General features: G+C 41.1%; 1 protein-coding gene across 1 annotated transcript; it reads left to right on the top strand.

Moving 5' to 3' along the window:
* The first annotated feature begins 514 nt into the window (after nt 1–514).
* Nucleotides 515–964, top strand: LOC108850736 (uncharacterized). Its single transcript, XM_018624216.1, has one exon. The coding sequence runs from the start codon at nt 515–517 to the stop codon at nt 962–964; it is 450 nt and encodes a 149-aa protein (XP_018479718.1).
* Nucleotides 965–11,578: the final 10,614 nt, after the last annotated feature.

Genomic DNA, 11,578 nt, shown 5'->3' with positions numbered 1-11,578 from the left:
ACATCCAGAGGGCTGATTTTGAGGTGAAGCCTATATACTACACACTTGTAGGACATACACCCTACAGTGGAGCATCTAACGAGCATCCTATGGACCATATAGAGAGGACATACACCCTACAGTGGATCTCATATCTGCTATCAAAGCCAATGGATTACCAGCTGATTACCTACTTTGCAAGCTCTTCAAGTACTCTCTTACTGGAGGAGTTTTGCAATGGCTTAAGCAACTACCACCAGGATCTCTTACATCCTGGAATGATGTCAAGAATGCTTTCTTGATCAATTTCTTTGATTAGGCACGCACAAAAGATTTGAGAAGCAAGATTGCTACACTTATGCAAAAGCCTACAGAGCCTTTCAGACGCTGTTGGGTTCGCTTCAAGTCCTATCAGACGCTGTTGGGTGCACGCCACGGATTCAACAAAGTGCAGCTGCTTAGATCTTTCTTCATAGGATTAGATCTGATCTATTAGACAGGACTATATACAGCTAGTGAAGGAAACTTCAACACTATGAATCCAGAAGAGGCTATGAGACTTACTGAGAACTTGGAAACTAGCAACAACACCAAGAACACTGATTTTGAGAGAAGAAAAGCGGCAAATACCCTAGGAAAAGAGCAGTTGAACGATATGCAAACCAAATTGGACAGTGTTAACAAGCTGCTAAAGAAGCAAGTTAGCTTTGCTAAAGAAGTAGAAGCTATAGAGACTGATGAGGAGAGATATGAAGAAGAAGACGTGAATTACATTGGAGGATTCCAGAGATTTGAGAATCAGAGTGGAAACAGGAACTTCTATGGCAACAGTCAGAGGAGCAACTTCAATCAGAACTCACGGTACCAGAAGCCCTTCAGCAACAAAAACTACAACAACAACAAGAATCTCAACAATTCTTTCTACCAGAATCACCCACCATCTACTCAGATTGGAGCAATGCTTGATTCAGTTCCCACCCATTAATCCCAGCAAGACCGTATGAAGCAGCCTACCAGGAAGGCACCTGTCAAAAACCGATCCATAGATCAGAAAAAGGGAAATCGATCGACACCAGCAACTATGCATCGATCGGTACGAAAGTTTCACAGAGGCGAGATAATTTGCCAGCAAATTGTTATCCTATCTTTGCCCTAGAAACTACTACAACTTCCCAACATTTGGAAGAATTCAATGAGAACCGCAAGGAAGAACCAGCTAAAGATCAACAAGGAGTTCTCATTAGAGATAGATCTCCATCACATGGAACCATGCTACCAGAATCGATCGACGCAAAACCGTCTGCATCGATCAACACCAGTCCAAAGCGAGGACATAATAAAGGAGAATCGATCGATATGCAAATCAACGCATCGATCGATACGAGTCAAGCCGACATCAAGAATAATTAAAAAGCTCAAGAATGGAAATTCCAAAATTGGAAATTTGGTTGATGAGAATTACTATAAAGGAAGCCTCGGGTAGAAGCAATTTCACAAACCTTAGAAGCAGACAAGATGCATCAGCCACCTTCCAACCCTAAGCCATATTGAGAAGTATTCAGTTGCAGTCTTGCCCATCAGCTACACAACACGAAATTGATCGACGAGCAATACTCTGCATCGATCGATACTCAACCTTTACCATCCGATTTTCATAATACTAATAAGTTAGATCATGGATATCTAACACTTGATAAGTTTGGTATTTTCAGGGACACATAAAGCAAAGAAGGAGCTAGAAAGGAGCCCATGCAAGCTACACCATCCAATCCCTATAGTAGAAAAGAGATAGACGAGAAGCTCACAAAGGTCCACATCACGCAAATCGATTCACTCAATGATTTCAAGTGGAGGATCGATAGTGTCTACCATCCACTCAATAACAAGAATACATGGCTGAAAAGAAACATGGAGTACCTTGCAGATGATATCAACACGATATTAGAGAAGCTGACAAGCGAAGCTCCAGCACGGATATCTATGCCAGCAAAATCGAACGACGACAGATGAATACCATTGACCGATGCAGCTTACCCACGACCGATCAATGGCAACTACAAGCAATAGATCGACATACGCTTTACAAGATTGGAAGAAAAGATATGTTCTTTTGAAGAAAGACTTGGTAGTTCCTACTACCCCATGAGCGACAATATGGATGCACTAACTACACGAATGGATGCTTTGCAGCAATAGATGTAAACGATTCAGAAGCAACTCGATTTTCACCAGAAGACATCTCCATCAATCGGTACCGCTACACCTATATCGATCGATACTCAGCAAGCACCAGTCGAGATACAACTACCATCGATCGACAGCATCACTGCCACACCGATCGACAAGAGCAATCCAGAACCATACAATGTTTTGAAAGAGGAGATACTCAACACCATCAAGACAGACAACCAATGGGAAGTAGAATCCTTAATGGAGAAACTTGATGTGTTCTACTGCATCCTCAACAGCAACAACGACTGGGTAACCAAGAGAAGTGACCTAATGCAACAAGAGTTGGACTTGTTACACAACAAGCAACATAAGCAGTTACCATCGATCGACACCGATGAAGATACATCGATAGATTTGGACACCAGCCAGCACAAGCCAAAGTATGGAGCTAGAGCTTATGATACTTACCATAGACAGAAGAGAAGCTGGACAGATACATCAGAGGATCCAGCCACTCAATGAAGAAAAGCTACCTACACAAAAGAAGAAGTTGACAAGATGATAGCTGAGATCTATGAGGCCTTAAAATATTCAGAGGATGACTACTACAAGAGGTTTGATGAAATCTACTTCCCCTTCGATAGCAGCATTACTACTCTGCGATTACGGACATAAAGGATAGATAAGGAGAACAAGGCTATTCAGAGACAACTTGCAACTCGACCATCACCATACAAATCGACCGACATGCCAACACTAGCATCGATCGGTGATGACACTACGACATCGATCAACATTCGAGCTACACCATCGATCGATAGTGATATACCATCAGTCCGACAGGAAACCATCCCGGATGGTATGGGTGTGCTATCTTCACTACATAAATAATTGTCAGAGCTATCATCATATGCTTAAACCAAGCTTGGAAAGCATCAGTTCAACATGGACAACTTTGAGAAAAGGCTACAATTTCTAAATGATGACTTAGAAGATATGCAAAAGATATGGACCACTTCAGATGATGTCACAAGAAGCTTCACTGCAACTAAGTCCACAAAAGAAAGAGATGTTTGCACACCAGCAAACAACTGCTCCCACCACAACTAAGCCATTCAACCTCCAAACTCAAGTTAAATGACTATAACAAAGCGCTGAGTGGGAGGCAACCCACTATTAGGTAATACTATTATTATTATTCACTACTACTATTTATTTTCGTCTTTCCTTTATGCAGGTCTAAAAAAAAGATCCGAGTAGACGTTTACCTTCTCTATCGACCGATGTGACCAAGTCGACATCGATCGACGCCACCACATCCGCCACGATCGACACTCTTTCATATACATCGATCGATATGGTATCGATCAGGTATAACGTTCTAAATCTTTAAATTCAGTATTTAGGCTTTATGTTTTTATAAACTCCTATTGTTTTACACTGGGGACAGTGTAATTTAAGTCTGAGGGGATTACTAATTATTATCTACTATTTTGAGTCTTATTTAAAAATGTTTTCGAAAAGTTTTATTGAGTCAAGAAGGGGACAATGATCTTATTTGATTTTTTGCTTGTCATTAATTACTTTATAGACAAGTTTTAGATATACTAATTACATAAGTGCCAGATATACTAAAGTGGATCAACCTGTCTATAATGTTTGCACTTACTGAGAATGTTTGAAAGAACCAAAACTGACCTCCAACATAATACTAACATCATTTGCTTGTCTTGGGGCTTGGCATACATGGGATCGGATTCTTCAAACAAGTCTGGAAGGTAAAGCCTTGTGTATATACATCTTTCTCTCTCTATTTCGAAATTCTAGATTAGATAGTTATATATAAAAAAACGAAAAATAAAAAGAAAAAAAAATATATGTATATATATATATATATATATATATATATATTTATATTTAATACTTAGGAAAAGAATTCAAACAGGACTTAGTGGCTACAACCATTAAGGCTTGATTCATAAGATTTCTATAGGTAAAGGATTTGAACAGAACTTGGTGGCTACAACCATTAAGGCTTGCTTCAGATAAATCCTAGGATATAGGTCAAAAAGAAGTGAACATGATTTGGTGGCTAAAACCATTAAAGCTTGATTCATGGAAGCATGTCCAATCTTGGTTAATGAATCTGCAATATAGTTGACTTTGACTGAAAGAGAAATTAGTAGAGAGAGAGAATAGGAACTACTGTTTACCTGCAGGTCCAGATACTTGTTTGAACATCCTTGCATCCTATGATCGATACTCCCAAGGTAAAGCCTACACATTTACTTTATGCAAGAAATGAGGTTAGTAGAAGGGATTGTCAGACATGATTAGTTGAGTTGTTGACTGGGAGAACTTGGTTGCTATACTAGGATATGGTATAATGTGCTTTTGTAGTTAGAATGTTTACGACTTGGATTACACTACTAGGAAGATATGACTAAGGTTTATAAACTTTTTGAGTCCCTGCTGTTTTCAATTTTTTTCCAGAAAGACTACCATTGTTTTGCTTGAGGACAAGTAAAATGTTAAGTTTAGGGGAGTTGATATACCATTAATTTGACTCAGTTTTAGTCATGGTATATTAGTGTTTTAGGATATATTTAATCTGTTTTGGAATCTATATAGTATATTTATAGGTTTAGGAGAAATTGGAAGAAAGATAGTGATTTGGAGCATTTTGGAGCACTTTAGAGATTACACCCAAGAAGACCATATCGACCACCCCGAGGTCGACACGGAGAGACGCGTGTCGATCGATACACCTTCAATGTTATCGATTGATAATAAACCGCAGAAGCCCGGATTTGGTCACAGCCAACTTGAAGCCCAAGACTCCATTTATTTACCAAAATACCCCTGACGACTTTTAACCTAATTATTATAGTATTTATGTCTTACCTAAGTGTTTTGGCACAGACACGGTTTTTATAAGAGTTTTTTTAGTCTTTAGACATAGTTTCTTTGTTTGGTGAGAGAGAGAGAGAGTTATCATTGAGAGCTATCTTGAACACCTTTGTTTTCTATTCTATTTTATGAAGTTTTTAACTATTATGATTTTGTTTTGCTTGGCCATGTCTGAGTAAACACCTTTGTTAGATTTAGGATTCAAATAGGTTTTGAGGGATTAGCCTCAAATATGAATACTTGAGCATGTGATATTCATCTTAGAAGATTGTTCTTAATGCTTGTATAGGAGTAGCTGATTTGGCAAACTGCTTAGCGAACTGTTACCAACTGCACGCTTAAAACTTACTAGTAGCGCATCGATCGATACTCCTATAGGGTCATCGATCGATAGATGCGAGGCACTGTCGATCGATACATGCGACAGCAAGTCGATCGACGCCTTTCTATGATTCACAAATGAGGTGTCTCATCGATTCTAGTAATAGATAGTCGTAACGACAGTTAGGCTATTGCATCGTTGGGTTCCTTAATATCATGCAAGCGTCTCACATAGGCATTCATACTACTATAATCCTGATAACTTGAATAGTAATCCTATGTCTAGCGCCTTAATCATATCTGTTAAACCCCCAAATAAATCAATTGAGTAATTGTCCTGCTCAAACCAGTTTTAATTTACTTGTTATTTACTGCTTTGAATCTCCAACCTAACTTAGTTACAATAAGGTCTAGTGATTCCTCAGCTCCCTGTGGATTCGATCCCTAAATACTACAACTTGACCTCTTTGATGAGAGTAACGTTGCTCTAGGATAATTTGAGCACATATCAGCAGTCTTATTTAATGTTTATGATGTTTTACTTAGCTATGTCTGAGTAAACCACTTGTTAGGTTTAGGTTCAAATAGGTTATGAGGGATTAGCCCCAAATATGAATACTTGAGTTGTGATATTCATCTTTGAAGATTGTTCTTAATGTTTATTTAGGATTAGCTAACCTAAGCATTATTTAGTAGATTTATCCACTCATCTATCTTCTCTGAGTTAGGACTTGTTAGAAACAAGCGAGAGCTGATTTAGCAGACATTGACCGATACCGCACATCGCGCATCGATCGATACTGAGCCGTCCGACTTGGTTGCGACTTTGATACTTGTGCGAGACGATAATGGGAACCTGCAGGACCAGCAAGGTCACTTGCGTAATGAAGCAGGTTAGAGAATAGAGAATCAGGGGACTGCAATCCCTGATTCAGAAGCTGAAGCTGCTGCTCAATCTGCAGACGAAGCTATTCGAAACAGATCATTGGCTGAATACAACCGTCCAAATGAATTATATGCCAACAGATCTGCCATTCATCCTCCAGACATACAGAGGGTTGATTTTGAGGTAAAGCCTCAATACTACACTCTCGTGGGACAAACACCCTACAGTGGGGCATCCTATGAGCATCCGATGGACCATCTGGAAAGGTTCGAGGATCTTATTTCTGCTGTTAAAGCAAATGGAGTCCCTGCTGACTACCTATTTTGCAAGCTCTTCAAGTACTCTCTTGCTGGAGAAGCTTTGCAATGGCTTAAGCAATTACCACCAGGATCTCTTACATCCTGGATAGTTATCAAAAACGCTTTCCTGCGTAATTTCTTTGATGAGGCGCATATAGAGGATTTGAGGAGTAAGATTGTTACATTTGCACATGAGCCTACAAAATCTTTCAAGAACTGTTGGGTTCGCTTCAGGTCTTATCAGAGAGATTGTCCACACTATGGATTCAACCAAGTGCAGCTGCTCAGCACTTTCTTCAGATGTTTAGGTCTTGCATATCAGACAGCTCTAGACACAGCTAGTGAATGAAACTTCAACACCAGGAATCCAGAAGAGGCTGTGAGAGTTATGGAGAACTTGGCATCTACCAACAGCACCAAGAACACTGATTACAAAAGGAGAAAATCGGCCAATGCCCTTGGGAAGGAGCAGATGGACGATGTGAGAGCCAAACTGGAGAGTGTTCTGATACACTAAAAATGAATCCTTGCTACTGCCAAGTTAACAGTTGCAATTGTAGTACTTGAGATTCAAATCCAGAGGACCAGTCTACACTCTAGTTCTATTAGTTTCGAAATCAAGCTAAGAAGAAGATAATAATTTGGTTTTGAAAGAGACAATAGTTAACAAGTAAAAACACGAGATGATTCAATTAAACAAGAGCTAGCCTAGGGTATTTCATTGGGTGTTGAATTGGAGCCAAACAATTATTCAAGCGTGATGAAGTGCTTTCTAGAACTCGGATCACTCAGCTGGAACACTCCACTGTCGTGGCAGTGATCGCTTTGCAGATCGATCTCACCACCTAACTGTCGTTGGGATGAGGATCGATTGCAAGCCTTAGAGAACAGGTCCGATCAGTTCACTTACTACCCTAATATCTACTTTCGCTGATTAGAGATATTAAGCTCATTCAATACATGTCAAGTTATCTCCTAAGCGGTTAACTAGGCGATGAACTTTAGATCTAACATCAAGTGATCAGATTAATGAAAGCAGTAAGAACAGTATGAATGAAGAACAATTATGAATCGCTTATCTATGTTTAGCTCTGTTGGGGAAAAATATCCAGACATAAGTTTTCTCCAGCTTCCGGAGAGGTCCTCGATTTCCAGACCCTTGCTCGAGAAGAAACCAGGGACCGACCCCTGCCTTAGGTCCGACCCCTAGATCGGACCGACCCCTAGATCAGACCGACCCCTTGGAGCAAAATAGAAGTTTTCTACCTAAGGGGAAACTTCAATTTTTCCGATTATGGAAGAGTTCTATTACTTGAAGCCGACATCTACAACTATAAAAGGGGAGCTCAAACCCTAGAATAAGGGATCGACTTTCGGAGACTAGAATATTAGAGTTTAGGCTACTAGAACTAGGGTTTATACACCCAAACATTGTAGTCCCAGTTCAAACACTCAATAACATCTTCTAGTTTACGATTTCTCTTGCTTTCATACAAATCCTCTAGTGTTCCGTAGCACTTAAACGATCCTACACAAAATACCCTAACAGTTTGGCGCTAGAAGGAGGGTAGTGATCCAACTACGTGACGATGACACTAGAAGACGATTCTAACCAAACGGAGATGACTCCGAGAGAGATCGAGCTCCTCAACAAGATCGAGTTTCTTCAGAGTCAGGTTACCGATCTTCACAAAGCTAGGGAGACAACACCCGGAGGTCCTGAACTTCTCCTTGAAGTTCAAACCCTAAAAGACCAACTTGGAGAACACTCCAAGCAACTACAGCAAAGCGCCGAGAAGCTAGACGCCATAGAGGCGAAGAATCTTGTCCTCCGACAAGAGAACCATACCCTCGGTGAAGCTAGCAACAAGCGAAAGCGGTTCCAAACTAAGGTTCGACCCATGGCTTCACTCTACACTCCACGCGATGGTGAAGAAGTACCTCGTCGTCCCGCCTCCACCGAAGACGAACCCGAAAGTCGAGGAGCCGCAAACGATGGGACCCGAGTACAAGTGGATAACGATTCCGATACGGAGGACGAAGAGTACTCACCCGATGATCTTGGGATCTCAGATCAGGCTCTAGCAGCCTACTTAGAAAGAGTGGTCTCCGAAAGGTTCCGCACCATTCAATCTATGGTAGAAAGGCTCCCAGGGGTAGCTCCTCATATTTGAAGGAGTAATCAGGGGTCCTACTCCGATACACCTTTCGTGGAAGAGATTGCTTCGGTGGAGATGCCACGAAAGTTCTCTTTCCTGAGCATAAAGATGTATGAAGGTACCGGGGATCCCGACAATCATATCGCCCAATACAAGCAACGCATGCTAGCAGTAGCAATCCCTCGGATGCACGAGAAGCTACCATGTGCAAAGGATTCAGATCAACCTTGACCGGCCCTGCTCTCCAGTGGTATATCAACCTGCCTACCAAATCCATCAAATCCTTTGCAGCCCTTAGCAATAAGTTCGTAGAGCAGTTCGCCAGCAGCCGTGACCTAGTGAAGAACTCAGATGATCTCTATGAGATCCTCCAGCATAGGAATGAGCCCCTTCGTTCCTACATAGTGCGCTTCAACCAAGCGAAGGTGGCTATCCCTGAGTGCAACGCTGATACGGCTATCTCAGCCTTTAAGAGGGGTCTACTTCCGGAGGAAGATCTTTACAAGGAGCTGATCAAATACAAGTGCCGGATTATGGAAGACGTACTTGATATACCATGGATATTACCCGTTTTTAACCATGGTATACTAGTATTTTATTGTATATTTAATCTGTTTTCTAGCATGTTAGGTATGTTTTCAGGTTCAGGAGCATTTTGTGAGAAAGTGATGTTTTTGGAGCATTTTGGAGTGCAAGAGATGATACACCCGAGTTGACCATTCAAGACCAAGTCGGAAGTCAACATTGCGATTATAATCGATCGATACTCATCCAGAGTTGTCGATCGATGTATCTGAGAAGATCCGCGTACTAGAAGATTATAATCGATCGATACACATCCAGTGTTGTCGATCGATATCGAGGATGAAATGGTTTAGCCGACTACTTCACCATGACTTCACCAAATTACGAGATTGTCCCTGACGAGATTTTAACCTAATGGAAATGCTTAATTATTTCTGCTAAGTGTTTTTGATGGCAACTTCGAGAGAAGCAAGCTTTACACAAGTCTAGAGAGGCAAAGCAGAGAGTGTGAGAGAGAGACTAGAGTTTTATTTGTTTTGAGAGATTGGAGAGATTTCTCATCTCATTTTGTATTTCTACTTATTTCTATCTATGCAATTCTTTCATCTATCCATTATCATGAATTGCTTAGCTATGTCTGAGTAGTCTACTTGTTAGATATAGGGTTTAAATAGGTTTGTGGGATTAGCCCCAAACTATAATTGCTAAGTTGTGATACTCATCAAGTGGATTGCACGCTATGCTTGTTCTAGATTAGCTAACTAGAACATAGATCACTAGGATCTTTGATTATCTTTAATTATCTATTTGAACTAGTTTGTCTCCTGTTGAGAAGAGCGACAGCCCTCCTTGAGACCTAGTGTTCATTATCGGCTCGCGTCTAGGCATATCTAGAAGCCGTCGATCGATATCCCGACAGGTGAATCGATCGCCGAGCGAAAAGTGTATCGGTCGATATCTCTAAAGGATGTAGATCGACTCTTTTTCTGTGTCAACATACGACGGTTGAGGCCAGAGATCTAGATTATTTAACCAGTGAGACATCAGTAGAGTTAAGTGACTGAGTTCTATAGTATCATGCAAGCAACTTGTTAAAGCATTTATAGACATTATAATCTTCATTCCTGAATAAAAGCCCTAAGTCTAGCACTCTTTATCACATTTAAACAACCCATCTTATTGTTAGTTAGAACAACTACCTTGCTCATTTTAGGAATTGCTATTTTTATTTCCATCATTTAAACCAACTTCACCTAGGATTGATTAGTAGATTTTATTTAATTGATTCCCTAGCACTTCGTGATTCGATCCCAAAGTACTACAGTTGTAGCTCTTATTTGAGAGAGTAAGCTCTACTGGGTAATTTGAGCACTATCAAATTTGGTGCCGTTGCCGGGGAGCTTTGATCGCCATTAGATTTAATCTTATTAATCTTATGTTTTTCTTTTTACCCCCTTTCTGATTAAAATTTTTCTTGTCTTTTCAGGTACATGCCCAGCAGTACCAGAAGCAACATGGGAAATCAACTATTATTCTCAGAGGATCCTGCACACTTGGAACGCTCAATCCGCAAAGACCTACGCTCTGCATCGATCGACAGAACCGCAGTACCGTCGATTGATACCCACGTTCATCCGTCGACCGACACTCAGACAGCACCGTCGACCGATACCGTTCGCCGATCCACATCGTTCGATACTACTCATCGTACATCGATCGACACTACTCCGCGAAGCATGGTCGCGATTGTTATTCTCACGCAGGGCGAGAATGGAAACCTGTATGACCAAGATGGTCATCTGCGTAATGCAACAGGTCAGAAGCTAGATGCACAGGGAAACATAATCCATGAGCATGAAGCTGAGGCTACAGGAGAAGCTCAAACACGATCGTTGGTTGACTACAATCGTCCAGACGAGTACTACACCAACAGATCAGCTATTCGACTTCCAGAGATTCAGAAGCCGAACTTCGAGCTCAAGCCTCAGTACTACTCTCTCGTGTCTCAGATACCATATTCTGGGCTATCCCACGAGCATCCTATGGACCATCTGGAGAGGTTCGAGGATCTTATCGCTGCTATTCGTATGGATGGAGTCCCTGAGGACTACCTACTTTGCAAGCTCTTCAAATACTCACTGATTGGAGATGCTTCGCACTGGCACAAGCAGCTACCTACATGAGCACTGACATCCTGGGCCGACATCAAAAACGCCTTCCTGCGTAATTTCTTTGATGAGGCACGCGCTGAAGACCTAAGGAGCAAAATCGCCACTTTCGCGCAAAAGCCTAGTGAGACTTTTAAAGACGCGTGGATCAGATTTAAG

Source organism: Raphanus sativus, chromosome 6, assembly GCF_000801105.2.
Source record: "Raphanus sativus cultivar WK10039 chromosome 6, ASM80110v3, whole genome shotgun sequence".
Classification (NCBI taxonomy): Eukaryota; Viridiplantae; Streptophyta; class Magnoliopsida; order Brassicales; family Brassicaceae; genus Raphanus; species Raphanus sativus.
This window is presented reverse-complemented; position numbering and strand designations above follow the sequence as displayed.